We start from the raw sequence: 18,077 nt of genomic DNA on the forward strand, positions 1-18,077 counted from the left end.
ACCCCACACACCCTCAAATTGGCACTCTGATACACCCCAAACCCCTCACTGTAAAACACCGACATGCCCCGCAGCATTCACTGTAACACTATTATATTCCCCACACCACTCGTTGTAAGATTTTGATATACCTCACACAACTCAATGTAAGACTCTGATATACACCACACCCCTCACTGTAAAAGTGATATGCCCCACACCCCTCAATTTTACAGTGATATAGCCCACACCTCTCGCTGTAAAACTCTGATATACCCCACACCCCTCACTGTAACACGCTGATATACTCCACATCCCTAACCCCTCACTGTCACACTCGGATACATACCACACCCCTCACTTTTACACTCTGATATACCCCACACCCCTCACTCTAACTCTCTTATATCCCACGCGACTCACTGTAACACTCTGATATACCCCCCTGACCGCACTGTAACAGTCTGATGAACCTCACACCCCCCACTGTTACACTTTCTGATATATTCCTTACCCCTCACTGTAATCCTGATATACCCCACACCACTCACAGTTGTCTGCCACTTCAATCCCATGGGCTTCAATTTTGGTCATATGTGATACCTTGTCAAGCACCTTTTCTAAGTATAGGGAAATTGGGATAGTGTGAGTTGTATCAATCATACAACCTTAGAATTGGTGAGCCAAGTGTTGTTCTCAATTTGTTTAGCGTACTTGATGCCTCACTCTGATCACAGTCCTCTTCTGTTTTCAATCAATGAATTATAAAATCATTGATTTTAATCCTATTTCATTTTTTCTATGTATTTGTTGTCAGGATATGTGTGATGCTGTCAGGGCCGGTTCACTTGCCCTTCCCTAGTTACCCATGAGAAAATGGTGGGCCTTCATCTTGAGCCGCTGCAGTCCCTGTGGTGAAGGTGCTCCCACAATACTGTTATGGAAGGAATTTCATGCTTTTGACACAATGACGATGAAGGAACGGCGATATATTTGAAGCGTACGGTAGCATAGTGGTTATGTTGCTGGTCTAGTTAACCAGAAGACTGGACAAATTAATCAGAGTTTAAATACCACCAGCTGCGGAATTTAATTCCAATTAATTAAACAAATCTGAAATAAAAAGCTAGTGTCAGTAATGGTGACTATGAAAGTACTGGATTGTCGTAAAAATACATCTGGTTCACTAATGACCTTGTTTAGGGCAGGAAATCTGCTGTCCTTTCCTGGTCTGGCTGAAGTGTGAAACCAGATTCTCTGCAATGTGATTGACTCTCAGCTGGCCACTGAAATGGCTCAGCAAGACAGTCGCTTGTCACAGACGGCTCACCACCACCTTCTCCATGGCAATTAGGGATGGGCAATAAATGCTGCCTGTGCCATCGAAGCCCACATCCCAAAAATGAATTATAAAAATGATTTATTAAGTGTCATCCTGATTTTAAAGCTTCATAATGTTTTATTGATGGTCATAATCATTTACAAAGGGTTAGAAAGATCTGTAAAATGCTGTAATGATGGAAAGCATTATAAAGGGTTATAATGATTTATAAAGTCCTGGTGGCGGGCCTTCTCCTCCCTTTGCTGGGCTGTTTGGGTTCCTGTGGGCCGGGCCAAGCCGGGCTGCTCTGGCATGCCGCCCGCTCTCGTGGAAACTGGAACTCCAGTTGCTGCTGCCCTCAGGAAGCCCGCCTGCCTCCCGCCATCAGTGCAAGGTCCAGAGAGACAGCCACTATCTTTGTGCGGCGTCCGAGTACCGCAATATTTGTGTGGGGCCCCAAATCTGCCATCTTTGTTCCGAGACCCCAGAGCCACAATTTTTGCGTGGGGCCCCAGAGCCACAAACTTTGTGCGGGACCCCAGTGCCGCCATCTTTGTGTTGGGCCCCAGAGCCGCCAAATTTGTGTGGGACTGCAGAACCGCCATCATTGTGCTGGGCCCCAGAGCCGCCATCTTTGTGCGTGGCACCAGAGCCGCCATCTTTCTGCGGAGCCCCAAAATATCAGACCCAGGGAATTTTCAACTCTGAGGCTGCAAAGTCTCCGATTCTTCTCATCGTTTAATGAAATTTACAATCAGAGTAAAGGGATATTTCCCCACATTCTTCAACTGCACTCTGAACTTAGTCTGGGTCACGGTGTAAATCCCAGTGTTTGTGCAGCAACTCAGCAGCTGCAGCATGAATCCCAGTTCCATTACATAATTAGGTAGATATACAGACTGATACCCCAAAAACGACATCCGCCAACATATAGAAAACACCATAAACACTGCCCATAACAGGATGAAATTGCCAGAGATAACAAGCAATAAAATGATGGATTTCCTGCGGCTCTCCATCTCTGGGTCTCTGGGACTCTCTCCACTGCTGGGACCCCGGAGTCTCCTGCGGGCTCTGCTGGACACTAAAATGTGTCTGACGGTGACAGCATTGAGCAGCAGAATCACCACAAATGGGACCCCCGGGGTGAGAATATAATGAAGGACCTCGATTGTTCCCCAGGCACGTGACATCATAGCATCGCCTGTGACATCACAAAACCAGGGGTTGTTCCCAAGCAAATACTGACCTGTGAACATAAAATACCAGGTAATGTCCTTTAAACCGCTCAGCACAGTCACTGTTCCCAGAACCACAGCCGCCGTTTTCTCAGAGCAATATTTAGTTTTCAGCTTCTGGCAACAAATGGCCACAAATCGATCGAAGGTGAAAGTGACGGTGAACCAGACAGAACAGTCTGTGGCTGTGAACAGCAGGATGGCGTGGATATTACACACGCGGAGGTAATACAGGAAATCAAACTTTTCCCTATAAACAATCGGAATGTGCCTCAATATCAGGTCGAGGATAACGACCAATAGATCCGCCGTTGCCATGGCCACCAGGTAGCGAGTGACACATTTGGAGAGACCACACTTTCCCCGAGACAGGATCACAATCGTCACTAAGTTCACTGTGAGGAAGGGAAATAAACAGAAATTATACATCAGGCTGGGAGCAAGAGCAGCAGTTTGATGGAATTCGGGGAGGAATCTGCAACTCATCTAATTCTATTAGCTGTGTTGTTGAATACAGGATTTATAGTTAGAATAATCGGGAATAAATTGTAGAATCAAGAAATGAAATGGGAATGACTACAACATGAAAATAACAGATGATTCTTCAAGGATAGATTAAATGATCAATCTACCTTTAGCCCAGCAGAAAAAGCACTGCCCGAGTTACCTGGGACACAAAGGACCAGAACATTTCAGGCTGCCTTAGTGTCCCGGGATCAGTCAATATTTGGAGCAGTGCAATTCGCTTCTGTGCCCCTGTGTTAGGAGAGCCAGAAATCCCGCTTGAATTCCTGCTCCTGCTTAGAATATCAATTATATATTGAACTGAAAATGAATGCAACAGAAACTGCAATCTTGGCATGCAATAATTACAGGCAATTGTATGTAAAATGTACGGATGTAATATGACAATGCTAAGATAATAAATACAAGTGCACTGCAGTTATAAAGATAACTGGGCTATCAGAAGTGTTTTGAAATCTGAGTTTTCCACATTTTTGTTGAAATACCCAAACCGTAGCTCAAAGAAAGGAAGATTTTCCAAATAGCATTGCAAATTTCATCAATACGTTTGGACACTGAATTAAAGTAAATAGTGATCATTGACCAGGTAATGTCCCACTAAATGCATCTATCAACATCAAAATTAAATGATTTATCCCACAGGCAAAGTGCCGCTGACTGCTGTTGTAAAGTATCTGAACACAAATGGAAGAGATTTATCCTTGTACTTTTTCACTTGCTGTTTCCATCTAGTGCAGAGTATATTAGACGAGAAGATATCAAAGGATTTTCTTATCCTCAGTACTTCAGTTACAATCATCTGGGATTGTTTATCCTGAAGTACAGCAGGAGGCAATAGAGAATCACTCTGGGTCTCGCTGACAGATCCATTGAACCGTGACAGACGGGCAAGTGAGCTAATTGTACATTCAAAACAATGATTGGAAATAAATGTATTGAAATCTGGCTGAGTGAACATTTTGTGAGAGTATAAATTATCCTTGTAATCCTACTTTAACAATCAGAAGCATTGCTACTAATGCAGAACTGGAGAGGATGGAGAAGGGGACACTGACTGGAACTGAATGATTAGTGGATATTTCAGGCATTTAAAGATATGGATTTGATCTGCCTGGATTTGTTCCTTTGACTATCTGTAAGTAACCATCTGAGCATTAGTTGAAAACCAATGCAAAGTACTGCAGCTACTGGAAATCTGAAATAAAAACAGAAAATCCTGGAAATACTCAGCGGGTCAGACAGTATCTGTGGAGAGAGAGAGAGAGAAACAGATTTAACATTTCAGGTCGATGACATTTCACCATTAGATGAAAAGTCTCCTAAACCAAGACAGCATTCTTCTGATCTGATACTAAGGGGTCGATTTTCCTCGAGGCGTCGGGCGGGGTTTCAGGCGTGTGGGGGGGAGGGAAATCACAAAAATGGGGGGTCGCAAACCCCCGCCTGATCCCCCACCCCATCCAACTTTCACCCGGCGTTTCAATCCGACCCGAATCAGTCCCACCCGCAGCAGGCGGGACTGGTCTTCAGGAGCCTAATCATCAATAATTGGCATCTATAATGCCATTTTAAGGGGCCCTTGCAATTTTCAGCCCTTCCCCACGTTAAACACGCCTGGTAGGAACCCCGCTGATGAAACCTGGTGTGAACAATGTCGGCTTGCATACTTTTAGCTGCAAGTCAGTCAGGAAAGAAGAGATTTAATCAGACAGCATTTGGAGTTTCCAGGACCTTGTTGTTTCTGGCTTGGGGCAACATGTTCAAGGCTTAGGCACAGCTGTGGAAGGTTGGAGCCTCACACACTTCTCCAGTGTGAGCTCCTGGGAAGCCCCTCTCACCACCCACACTCAGCGCTTTCTCAACGGAGGCATCTACCAGAAGCATGGGAGGCCTTTTTTCCTTCCCTTCTTGGCATTAGAGGATCTCCAACTGCAGAGGAGGCAGCAGCAGATCCAGCAACAACAGCAGCACCAGCAACAGCAGCAGGAGCGAAAGGCTGCAGCTCACCCACCTGAGGCAGCACAGGCCAGAAGGGACCAGCGCATGGAAGGCCGTCGGCGCAGGAGATACCCCCCAAATTGAGTCTAGACACAGGGTGAGCCACCTCAACATGACTGAGTAGCAGTGCCAAAGGTGGCTCCGACTTTCGCGACAGGTAGTGACTGACATCTGCGCAATGCTGCAGCAAGACCTGGAGCCCAGAGCACCAGGTCGGCACTCATTACCAGTGGCCATCAAAGTCACCACCGAACTTAACTTTTTTGCCTCAGGCTCCTTCCAGGGATCAGCAGCAGACATCAGCGGCATCTCCCAGGTGGCCGCACATACTTGCATCACGCAGGTAACCGATTCCCTCTTTGCCCTCGCGCAAACTCACATCCATTCCACCAGGGATTGTGCTAGTGTGAGGGCGCGAGCGTGTGGATTAGCTCAGCTGGCAGACTTTCCATGGGTGCAGAGCATCATTGACTGCACACATGTGGCCCTTAGGGCACCCCATCGCAATCCAGGAGTTTATGTCAACCGCAAGGGCTTCCATTCCCTTAATGTTCAGCTGGTGTGTGACTACAAGAAGGAGATTTTGCATGTTTGTACCAATTACCCTGGCAGCAGCCATGTCTCCCTCATACTGCACCAGTCTACTCTGCCTCCGCTATACAGTCCGCCAGACGAACTTCAGGGATGGCTACTTGGAGACAAGGGATATCCCCTGCGGACTTGGATAATGACGCCGTTGGGGAGACCAGCAAACGAAGCTGCGGAGTGCTACAATTCCAGCCACTTTTCCACCAGATGCACAATCAAGCAAACCATTGGATTGCTGAAGATGCGCTTCAGATGCCTGGATAGATCAGGTGGAGCCCCACAGTACTCCGCAGCCAGGTTCTCCAAAATCGTCGTGGTATGCTGTGTGCTTCACAACATGGCACAGCGTCGTGCCTTGCAGATTCCGCAGGACCAAGAGACTCCTCACATAGCCACCGCAGATGAGGATGATTCTGAGGAGGAGGAGGAGGAGGAGGAGGAGGCGGAGGCCGTAAACGGCAATCCTGCAGAGGCCCATCAACCAGTGGCACCATTACGTGAGAAAATTGCTGGCCGGAATGCAAGTAACTCACTCATCCTGCCCAGAATTGCTTAGCCTGGTACATCAAACACTGTAGCCTCCCGGCGTCTTACCTGAGCATGGACAATGTCCAATCCCTGCGCATTTCTACCTATTTGACTAGCTTGCTGAAAACTGATATACCTATCAATTCGTCCAATAAAAAGCGACGAGTTAGGAACGTAACTAAAGGTTTTTATTGACTAAATAACAGAGCCCACCCTCGTGGGTGATCGGGTCCAACAAGGAGGAATACCAGCCAGTCGACTACCTTTATACCTGGGCAGGTAGGTGGAGCCATGGGCGGAGTCGGAGGTGGTCAGCCCAGGTATAACAGCGCGACAAGAGGCGACCTCGTATCGTGATACAACAGTGATAACGGTGATAACAATACAACAGTGATAACTATAGTGTAACGATAAAAGTGGTTTACCACATTCACCCCTTGTTTAGATTTGAGTCCGGCGGGGTGAAGTGTACTACCAGTTCTGGTATGTCAGTCTGTCCGGAGGCCTCGTAAGCCTCTCCGATCGTCGCAGCGGCGGTGCTGCATTATCCGGTGTTAGTGCTGGTGTCTGCGTGGTCGGCGAAGGCTCGTGGGGTTCCGGCATGCCGTCTACCTGGGCTGGAATTGGGGGGGTGGTGGGGGGGGGTAAAGGTGGTGTCTCCGGAGTGCCCGAGGGTGCGAGGTCTCGTAAGGAGACAGTGTCCTCCCGCCCGTCTGGGTAAGCCACGTAGGCGTACTGGGGGTTGGCGTGCAGGAGGTTCACCCTTTCGACCAGGGGGTCTGTTTTATGGGCCCTCACGTGCTTTCGCAGCAAGACGGGCCCCGGAGAGGTCAGCCAGGTTGGTAGAGTGGTTCCCGTAGTCGACTTCCTGGGGAAAACAAACATTCGTTCATGGGGGGTGGCGTTAACGGCAGTGCAAAGTAGTGACCGGATGGAGTGCAGCGCTGTCGGGAGGACTTCCTGCCAGCGGGAGGTTGGGAGGCCCTTAGACTTTAAGGCTAAGAGGACGGCCTTCCATACCGTCGCGTTCTCTCTTTCCACCTGGCCGTTCCCTTGGGGGTTGTAGCTGGTGGTCCTACTTGCTGCAATACCTCTCGCTAGTAGGAACTGACGGAGTTCCTCGCTCATGAAAGAGGAGCCCCGGTCACTATGTATATAGTTTGGGAACCCGAACAAGGCGAAGAGGTCGTTCAGGCATTTAATGACCGTGGTACTGGTCATGTCTGGGCAGGGGAAGGCAAAGGGGAAACGGGAGTACTCATCAACAATGTTGAGGAAGTACACATTACGGTCAGAGGACGGGAGGGGCCCCTTAAAGTCGATGCTCAGGCGCTCGAAGGGGCGGGTGGCCTTGATCAGGCTTGCTCTGTCCGGCCTAAAGAAGTGCGGTTTGCACTCGGCGCAGGTCTGGCAGTTCCTGGTTATGGTCCTGACCTCCTCGATGGAGTAGGGCAGGTTGCGGGCCTTAATGAAGTGGTAAAGTCTGGTGACCCCGGGGTGGCAGAGGTCGTTGTGGAGGGTCTGAAGTCTATCACTTTGCGCGCTGGCGCATGTAATTCGTGACAGAGCATCGGGGGGTTCGTTCAGCTTACCTGGCCGGTACAAGATATCATAATCGTAGGTGGAGAGCTCGATTCTCCACCTCAAGATCTTGTCATTCTTGATTTTGCCCCTCAGCTTGTTATTAAACATAAAAGCGACCGAACGTTGGTCGGTAAGGAGGGTAAATCGTTTGCCTGCCAGGTAGTGCCTCCAGCGTCGTACCGCCTCCACAATCGCCTGGGCCTCCTTCTCGACCGACGAGTGTCGGATCTCAGGGCCCTGTAGGGTCCTTGAGAAGAAGGCCACCGGTCTCCCCTCCTGGTTAAGGGTGGCGGCTAGGGCGAAGTCGGATGCATCGCTCTCGACTTGGAAGGGGATGGACTCATCCACTGCGTGCATAGTGGCCTTGGCAATGTCTCCCTTAATGAGGGAGAAGGCTGCGCACGCTTCCTCCGTAAGGGGGAAGGATGTGGACTTCATGAGGGGTCTGGCTTTGTCCGCATAATTGGGCACCCATTGGGCATAGTAGGCGAAGAGCCCCAGGGTTCTCTTAAGTGCCTTAGGGCAGTGGGGGAGGGGTAGCTCCATGAGGGGGCGCATTCTTTCGGGGTCGGGGCCGATGAGTCCGTTCTCTACTACACAGCCAAGGATGGCAAGGCGCGAGGTGTTAAACACACATTTCTCCTTATTGTAGGTGAGGTTCAGCCGTTGGGCTGTACGGAGGAATTTCTCCAGATTCACGTCGTGGTCCTGCCGGTCGCGGCCGCAGATGGTGACGTTATCTAGGTAGGGGAATGTGGCCTGCAGTTCGTTCTGGTCAACCATCCGGTCCATCTCCCTTTGGAAGACCGAGACCCCGTTGGTGACACCGAAGGGGACCCTAAGGAAGTGGTATAGGCGCCCATTCGCCTCGAAGGCGGTGTACTGGCGGTCCTCGGGGTGGATAGGGAGTTGGTGGTAGGCCGACTTAAGGTCGATGGTCGAGAATACGCGGTATTGTGCAATCTGATTGACCATGTCAGATATGCGGGGAAGGGGGTATGCGTCCAGCTGGGTGTATCTGTTTATGGTCTGGCTGTAGTCGATGACTAGGCGATTTTTATCGCCGGTCTTAACGACCACGACCTGGGCACGCCAGGGGCTGTTGCTCCCCTCGATGATGCCCTCCTTCAGGAGACGCTGCACCTCAGAGCTAATGAAAGCTCTGTCCCCAGCGCTGTACCGCCTGCTCTTGGTAGCGACGGGTTTGCAGTCGGGGGTGAGGTTAGCGAACAGGGAAGGTGGCGGCACCTTGAGGGTGGATAGGCTGCAGGTGTTACGCGGTGGGCGGTTTAACCTTCGCTGGTTGTCGACTGTGAGTGGGGGGAGGGGTCCACCGTATGCTAGGGTTACACTTTGGAGGTGGGATTGGAAGTCCAGCCCTAGTAGGACGGCAGCGCAGAGCTGGGGGAGGACGAGGAGTTTAAAGTTTTTATACTCTGTACCCTTAACCGACAAGGTCACAGCACAGTAGCCGCTAATGTCCGTGGCGTGGGACCTCGATGCCATCAAGATTCGGTTGTGCGTTGGCAGGACAGGGAGGGAGTAGTGGCTCACCGTGTCTGGGTGGATGAAGCTCTCCGTGCTTCCGCTGTCGAACAGGCAGGTCGTGGCGTGGCCGTTTACTTTGATGTCCATCATCGACTTGGACAGGTGGTGTGGGCGGGCTTGATCCAGAGTGACGGAGGCTAGCGTGTAGGTAAGCGAGTCGTTGTCGTCTGCGGGCGAGGCGGTCGTCGGGTCCGGGGGCCCGGTGGCAGTCGGGCGTGGTGGGTAAAATGGCGTCTCCCACGAGGTAGGACAAAATGGCGGAGAAAATGGCTGCCCCCATAACTCACATGAGGCACTATTGGGGTCGGTTGCCTTGATCAAAGATGGCCGCCCCCATGACTCACGTGTGGGGATACTGGCCTCAGTTGCCGTGAAAGAAGATGGCCGCCCCCACAGTTCGCATGAGGCACTGCTGGCCTCTGAAGATCCGCTCCTGCAGGCCTTAGAGAAATGGCCTTTCTTCCTGCAGGTTGTGCAGGGTAGAGTTCCTGGCTGGGCAGCGCGACCTCGGGTGCTTCTCCTGGCCGCAAAAGAAGCAGCCGGCGGCCCGATCGCGGGTGCCCGATGTCGGAGCCGGTACCGGGGGTGGCGGGCCCGGTCGGGTCCGGGACGCCGACGCTGAGGTAGGTCCCGGGGGCGGCGCTGCGAAGGGTATTGCGGTAGGGGTCGGGGTAGGTCCCGGGGGCGGCGCTGCGAAGGGTATTGTGGTAGGGGTCGGGCCCGAGTCCCAGGGTCGCGAGCAGTACCTGGAAAACGCCTCCTGGTCCTGATGGGCCACCTCCAGGGAGAGAGCGAGGGCTTCAGCTTTGTCCAGGTCGAGGTCTTTAGCTTCAAGCAGTCTTTGCCGTGAGTAGTCGGACCGTAGGCCTTTCACAAAGGCATCGCGGATATTATCTTCCGTATTTTCAACAGCCGTCACCGCTTTAAAGTCACAGTTCCTGCCGAGTGCTCTTAGCGCCCGTAAAAATTCAGCTACAGACTCTCCTGGCTGTTGCGGGCGGGATCTTAGGAGGTGCCTGGTGTACATGTAATTTACCGGGCTGCGGTACTGCTGTTTCAGTAGGTTGATAGCGGCCTCGTACGTAGTCGTGTCCTGTATGAGTGCGTATACTCTCGGGCTCGCTTGGGCGTTCAGAAGTCTTAGTTTGGATCGCTGCGGGGTGCCGGATTCTTCCAGGTAGGATTCGAAGCAGTCCAGCCAGTGTTTGAAGTTGAGGGCTGCGTTTGCTGCCTGTGGGTTTAGATCCAGGTACGGTGGTTTGAGGGCTTGCAGCCAAGCCGGCTGGTGTGGCTGTGCTTCTGGGAGGGCTTCTGGCTGGCCAGTAGTAGACATCTTTAAAATTTAGTCAATAAAATTGATATACCTATCAATTCGTCCAATAAAAAGCGACGAGTTAGGAACGTAACTAAAGGTTTTTATTGACTAAATAACAGAGCCCACCCTCGTGGGTGATCGGGTCCAACAAGGAGGAATACCAGCCAGTCGACTACCTTTATACCTGGGCAGGTAGGTGGAGCCATGGGCGGAGTCGGAGGTGGTCAGCCCAGGTATAACAGCGCGACAAGAGGCGACCTCGTATCGTGATACAACAGTGATAACGGTGATAACAATACAACAGTGATAACTATAGTGTAACGAATTCCAGCCACTTTTCCACCAGATGCACAATCAAGCAAACCATTGGATTGCTGAAGATGCGCTTCAGATGCCTGGATAGATCAGGTGGAGCCCCACAGTACTCCGCAGCCAGGTTCTCCAAAATCGTCGTGGTATGCTGTGTGCTTCACAACATGGCACAGCGTCGTGCCTTGCAGATTCCGCAGGACCAAGAGACTCCTCACATAGCCACCGCAGATGAGGATGATTCTGAGGAGGAGGAGGAGGAGGAGGAGGAGGCGGAGGCCGTAAACGGCAATCCTGCAGAGGCCCATCAACCAGTGGCACCATTACGTGAGAAAATTGCTGGCCGGAATGCAAGTAACTCACTCATCCTGCCCAGAATTGCTTAGCCTGGTACATCAAACACTGTAGCCTCCCGGCGTCTTACCTGAGCATGGACAATGTCCAATCCCTGCGCATTTCTACCTATTTGACTAGCTTGCTGAAAACTGCAAGTAATCCTAAGGCCTCTATGTGAAATCCCCATTCGCCAAATGACAGACGCCACAACTGCAGCAGTTGCCATCAGATATTTAATGCACAAGATACTGATGGCATTAAAACTATATACCAAACTTTTCACCCAAGTGAATGCCTTTGTGATTAGTGGTGCTTTATTTTTCTCTTATGCGTGCTCCTACCCCAGGGACTTCAGCAGATGTGGAGGCCCCTTCCTCACTTTCCTGCTGCTCCTGTCTCGACACCTTTGGCGGGCGTCCTGTGGGGTGGCGAGCCGGTGAGGGCTCGCCAGCAGTCTGCTGCTCATGCGGCTGTGCAGGGGTTGAGACGCCTATCTCACTTGGGTGTGGACTCCGATGCGGCTCTGACCGAGGGAGCTGCAGTGGCATGGATGTGTGAGCGCGTGGAGAGAAGCCCCCACTTCCTTGAGGTGTGCCAGCAACCTCCATCTCATGGGTCAGGTCCCCCTCAGCGCTTGTAAGTGGCTGGAGAGCGCTTTGCTGCACATCAGGGGGGCCATGGGGACCCGTATCTGCACTGGAAGTCCTGCTCAGAAGGACTTCCATGAAGGTGTAGTTTCTGTGCTCAATAGATGGCCGTCGCTCCTCAAAAGATGTCATTCTATTCTGAGCAATCACCATGTTTTCCATACCCTGGCGACTAAACTCCTCCATGACCGTAGCCATCTTCTCCTCGGCCGTAGTCCTCCTTCTCCACGGCCGCAGCCCTCCTCTCCTCGGCCATAGCCCTACTCTCCTCAGCCGTAGCCCTCCTCTCCTCGGCATCAGCCAGCCTTATCACGGAGGTAGCCATCCTTTCCATGGTGATGCGTTCATGCACCAATGACTCCACTAATGCACTCCACATCTTTGCTATGGACTCCTCCATTCTCTCCACACTCGCAGCAACCCTGGAGACAAAACCGGCCAGAGTCTCCTGCAGCTGTGCATGGATATCCCTCCCCTCCTCTCTTGCAGATGGACCCAGAGGCAGAGGGTCGACATGCAGCTGAGCTGAGCTGGCAGAGGCCTGCGCCCGCCGTCGAGGACTCTGCACTGCTGTCCATGTCTCCACAATCTGCTGATGCTCACTTGTGAGCTGTGAAACACCTGGAGACAACACGACTCTATGTTGCGAGGATCCCCCCGAGGTACGAGTGTTGGCTCTGATGCTGGGTGCGCTTACTTCTGCTGACGCTGCGCCCTCAGAGGTTGGAGCTTCTGTGAGGAGTCTGGATGCACAGCCTCTTCCTCCTCCACAGTGGGGACGGGGGCTCTGGATGGTCCTGTGGGGAGTAAAGGAAAGAGTTAGAGATGTGAGGCCAAGGCTACATGCACATTGGATTTTGCAGATGCTCATAAGTCCAAATGATGCAGCTTCAGAATCATAACAGCGACTCCTGCTATGTCAATGAGAGAGTTGGAAAACTATTCTGTCACCAGCTTGCGGGCCTGCCCCTGTCTCTCCTTCCCCAGCGTCCGCAGCCACATCAGCCCCGACAATCTCCAGCACTCCTTCCTCCCATGGGATCAAGCGTACTATTGAGGGTGGATCTCCTCCAGTCCTGGCTCGCGCTCTGTTATTGTGAGCTCTCTTTTCCTGCATTGAGGGAGGCAAGTGGAGTTTGAGTGAGAATGCAGGAGTGAGTGCAGAGATTGCATATCATAGACACTTAGAGGGAGACATAGATGGTGTGAGGCTGCAAGACCAAGGGCCCTCCCTGTTTGTTGTCAGTTGTGTTCAGAGCATCAGAGTGAGAGGTAGTGTGAGGGCTGCATGGTTGAATAATTACGTGAATGTGTGCATAGAGAGAGAGGGAATGGGTAAGGGTGCATGGATGTGACTGTGAACTGGGATGTGGAGGAAGAGAGTGCTGAAGCTGAGTGCTGTTGGGGAAAGGCAATGGGGATCAGGTTTAGGGTGATGGAAACTTCATATTACTTTCCTGTACGGTGAAGGTCTTGGAATCGCATCCTGCACTGCATCCATGTTCTTCTGGTGACTCCCAGAGAGTTGACATCTGCTCACACCTGCATCCGTGCAGCCTTGGTCTCATTTGGAGGCCTCTTCCTCCCTGCACTAGGGAAGAGGACCTCCCTGTGGGCCCTAACCCCATCCAATAATGTCTGTAGTGACGGCTCGTCGATTTTGATGGCAGCTCGGAGTCTGGCTCTGGCCACAGCTGCTGCAGGCTCCTCGGCCATACTGAACGTCTCATTGGGAAGCTTGCAGTGGTTGCGATGCTTGCTATAGATTTTAAAAGCACCACGAATTATGACATCATACTGTGGAGCTTTCTGACTGGAAATAGTCAATTAGCAAGGGTGCCCACACGCTGGAAATAAACTGGCTAATTGAGGGAAAATTGCATCCAGCTGGCAGACTCATTTATATTCGTGTTGGAACCAGACATTCGGGGAACCCGACAATTACCCGCACCTGCGGGAAAATCGGCACATTATAATGTTGAGGGAAGGTAGCAGACTGAAATTCGTTAAATAAAGAGTCACCTCCAATAAATTTGCTTCAGTTGAATATAGAACATTTGAATCTTGCTAACACGATATCATGTTCAGAATCAGTAGTCTACACCAGCGGGGATGGAATGGGGAATGACAAAGGGAGGAACACAGTTAAACATGGGGGAAAAAGTCCGTTGGTTAGCACGTCCCCTTAGCGCCTTCGGGGGGTGCTAATGGGGCGCTACATGCTTAGTGCTTGAGCGCAGCTCTCATAGCGCCGCTCGCGAAATCAGCCAGTAATTTTGTACTGGCGCTAAAGACTACCACCAAAATCTCCTGCGCCCACAGATCATGAAATCATGCGCGCGTGCAATGCCCCGGACCGGACATTGAGTCACGTCCCCTGCCTTTCCGCCTGCCACTAGGGATGATAAGTAGAGCGAAAAGTTTTCAAGTATTGAAGAGGCTGTGGGGAGCACTTCATAAAATTGGCCGCTTCCTGCCTCTTCTTTTCGGTGAAACTTTTGGTACATGCAGGTTGAGAGGGAGAGATATGTCTGGAGAGATTCGACGCTATCCGAAGGAGTTTCGGGTCCTGAGCACATTTTTCGATGTTCCTTTTTATTTCACCTTCCTTCTAACAATATTTAGAAACTTGTATTTGGGCTGCACTAACTCGGGGCGTCGTCGTCGTCCAGCTTCACCTTCGGAGGCAGCAGAGGCACAGGAAGGAGAGAGAGAGTGTGGCAAAAGTGGCCAGAAGGAGGAGGGCCATTAGGCCTCTGCAAAGTCGTCCTTACCCACCCAGGATATTCAGCGAGCAATTCTCCTCCTATATCCATTTGTCTGAGGAGCAGTGTTTCCAATGGCTGTGCTTCAGCGAGGAGGTGGTCACTGAGCTCTCCCACCACCTGCAACCAGATCTGCCGCCTCAGCTCACGACTTCGGTGGCAGTGAAGTTGAGATTGGCTCTGAATTTCTAATTCAGCGGTTCCTTTCAGACTTCTACTGGGGACATAGTGAATATCACCCAGTTCGCTGTTCATTGTTGCATCCGGGAGGTGACAAAGGCATTGTATAAGAGGAGACGCCAGTACATCTCTCACGATGACCTGGGACAAACAGCATGAAAGTGCATGTGGCTTTGTGAGGATAGTGGGCTTCCCCATGGTTCAGAGCGCCATTGACTTCACGCATGTGGCATTGTGGGCACCTCATGAGAATGTGGAGGTGTACCGGAACCACAAGGCCTTCCACTCTCTGAATGTCCAGTTGATCTGTAACCACAGACAGCTCATACTCGCCATCAATGCCCATTATCCTGGAGGTGACAAAGGCTTCCAATAAGAGGAAATGCCAGTTCATCTCTCCCCATGACCCGGGACACACGTCGTGAACACACATGTGGCTTTGTGAGGATAGTGGGCTTCCCCATGTTTCAGGGTGCCATTCACTGTACGCATGTGGCATTGTGGGCACCTCATAAAAATGTTCCAAAACGAGAAAGGCTTCCACTCTCTGTATGTCCTGCTGGTCTGTGACCACAGACAGCTCATGCTCGCCGTCAATGCCCGCTATTCTGGCAGCAGCCATGATACTTGTATCCTGCACAAGTCTGGTGTCCCAGACCTATTCCAACCACCGTGTGAACCTAGTGGATGGCTCCTCGGGGACACAGGTTATCCACTCTGCACCTGGCTGATGACACCGCTCCTTAACCCCAATATCCCTGTCGAGCTGCAATACAATGAGAGCTGTAGCGCCACCAGGAACCTCATAGAGCAGACGGCCGGCGTCTTGAAACAATGGTTCCAGTGTCTGGCCTACTCAGGAGGAGCCCTGCAATACTCTCCCGAGCGAGTCTCCCTCTTCATTGTTGTGTGCTGCATGCTTCATATCATTGCAATCATGAGGGCCCAGCTTTTGCCACCAGGGATTGGTGCACCACCTGTGGAGGAGGAGGAAGAGGGAGAGGAGGAGGAGGAGGATGAAGAGGAAGATCAGCAGCACCAATGTGGGAGGGAGGCGAACAATTTTCCCACTACAAGGGCCGTCACTGAACAGCTCATAAGACACCAATTCAACACGTTACTGACAAGGTGGCCTCTGGGATGAAGAAGCACATCATTGAAAGCATTCCGCAACCCCTGTTTCTGGGCAACGCTGCAATGAGTCAACTCAGAAAAGATGTAAAGTAGCAATAAAAAAAAATATTTACGTTAAAAACTCTGTGTCATTTATTCAGGACAAAACAATTACAAACAAACCCAACAAATCATGAACTAACAAAAGTCGTTCTCACAACATGGAGATAAACAGCAAAACAATCAACAAATATAATAACAACAACTTCGACCTTTACCAAAAACATTCCTCCGATTTATTTACAGATTGCACTGTTGGGCCTTCGTAGGTGGCCTCCATCCAGTGCGCACTTCCGCCCTTCCCACCCTGCTGCTCCTCTTAATGTGGCCCCAGTGGCTGCAGCAAGGCTGGTGGAAGGCTACTGAATGCGGGATCCAGAGATTGCCTTGAAGGGACGCCCTCGATTAGATCTGTGCATGGAGGGCCCGGCTGTAGACTGTGCCAACTCTGTATGGGCGGCAGCAGTCTGGGCTGGCTGTTTTGCAGGTCATGCCAAGGACAATGTGGAAGTGACAGTGGTGCGAGCAGGAATGCTGTAATCCTGAGAGAGGACAGCATATTCCTGCTCGATCGACACACTGCCACTCGCCCGGGGCAGAACATCAGCATCCGGATTAATTTGCTCGAGCAAAGATTGCAAGCCTGCTGTGGTACTGAGAGATCCCCGGTGGACTGTACGCGACCCAGCGAGGATGGCAGCAGTCAGTGCTTGCGTGTCATCAATCTGAGATTGCATGAGAGCAGTCTGACACTGGATGGCACCAGCCAATGAATCAATTGCATCAGTAAGACATTGTGTTGCTTCGGCCTGTGCTGCAATGAATCCTGCCTCCTCACCCATTACACATGGCTCTGGTTCATGAGAGCCTCCCTGCAATTGAACCATTCTCTGCAATGAGGCAAGGATGGAAGGCAGAGCAAATATGTAACGGCACAAGGGAGTAGTGCAAGGCTGGATGGCAATTATTTTAATGCAAGGATTCTTGCGAATAAGGTGGATGAACTGAAGGTGTTGATGAACACATGGGAGTATGATATTGTTGCTATCACGGAGACATGGTTGAGGGAGGGGCACGAATGGCAGCTCAATATTCCGGGGTATAGAATCTTCAGGCGAGACAGAGAGGGGGTAAAAGAGGAGGGGGTGTCACAAAATTAATCAAGGAGCCAATTACTGCTGTAAGGAGGGATGATATATTAACAGGTTCCTCTAATGAGGCCATATGCGTAGAACTTAAAAACAAAAAGGGGGCAAGCACTTTGCTGGGAGTGTACGATAGGCCCCCAAATGGTCTGTGGGAGATAGAGGAACAGATATGTAGGCAAATCTCAGAGAATGTGCAAATAATAGGGTAATAATAGTGGGGGATTTCAACTTCCCCTATATTAACTGGGATAGTCAGAGTGTGAAAGGCTTAGAGGGTGCAGAATTCTTATAGTGCATCCAGGAGCGCTTTTTGAGCCACCATGTAGAAAGTCCTACAAGAGAGGGGGCGGTACTGGACCAAATTCTAGGGAATATGGCCGGGCAAGTGGTAGAAATGTTAGTAGGTGAGCACTTTGGTGAAAGTGACCATAATTCGGTGAGATTTAAGGTAGTCATGGAAAAGGACAGAGATGGACCGGAAATATAGGTTCTCAATTGGGGGAAGGCCGATTTTAATATGATAAGGCAGGATCTGGCCAAAGTGGCCTGGGATCAGCTTCTTGTAGGAAAATCCACATCGGAGCAATTGTAGTCTTTCAGAAAGGAAATTGAGAGTGTACAATGGCAACATGTTCCCGTAAATGTCAAGGGTGGGACCAACAAGCCCAGGGAACCTTGGATGTCAAGGGGTATACGGGAATGGATTAGGCAAAAAAGGAGGGCTTTTGGCAGAAAAAAGGACTAAAGACAGAGGAAGCCGTAGAGGAGTATAAATAGTGCTGGGGGATAATTAAAAAAGAAAAATTAGGAGAGCGAGGAGGGGCCATGAAATAACATTGGCGAGCAAAATAAATGAAAATCCTAAGGTGTTTTTTAAGTATATTAAGGGCAAGAG

The 18,077-nt window shown here is 50.9% G+C and overlaps 2 protein-coding genes across 2 annotated transcripts in view; both read right to left on the bottom strand.

The window, feature by feature from the left end:
• LOC147091334 (C-type lectin domain family 4 member E-like) overlaps positions 1-1,932 on the bottom strand; it is a 46,547-nt gene extending 44,615 nt beyond the window's left edge. The window contains exon 1 of the mRNA XM_085976507.1: positions 1,737-1,932. Within this exon, the coding sequence (XP_085832633.1) occupies positions 1,737-1,932 (196 nt within the window). The remainder of the gene's footprint in view (positions 1-1,736) is intronic.
• The window catches only part of LOC147091335 (putative G protein-coupled receptor 139), a 37,670-nt gene continuing 20,929 nt past the window's right edge, over positions 1,337-18,077 (bottom strand). The window contains exon 2 of the mRNA XM_085976744.1: positions 1,337-2,933. Within this exon, the coding sequence (XP_085832870.1) occupies positions 2,032-2,933 (902 nt within the window). The 3' untranslated portion in view covers positions 1,337-2,031. The remainder of the gene's footprint in view (positions 2,934-18,077) is intronic.

Source organism: Somniosus microcephalus, unplaced genomic scaffold, assembly GCF_052327205.1.
Source record: "Somniosus microcephalus isolate GS21.2 unplaced genomic scaffold, FLI_Smic_1.0 unresolved_chr3, whole genome shotgun sequence".
In the NCBI taxonomy this organism is placed as follows: Eukaryota; Metazoa; Chordata; class Chondrichthyes; order Squaliformes; family Somniosidae; genus Somniosus; species Somniosus microcephalus.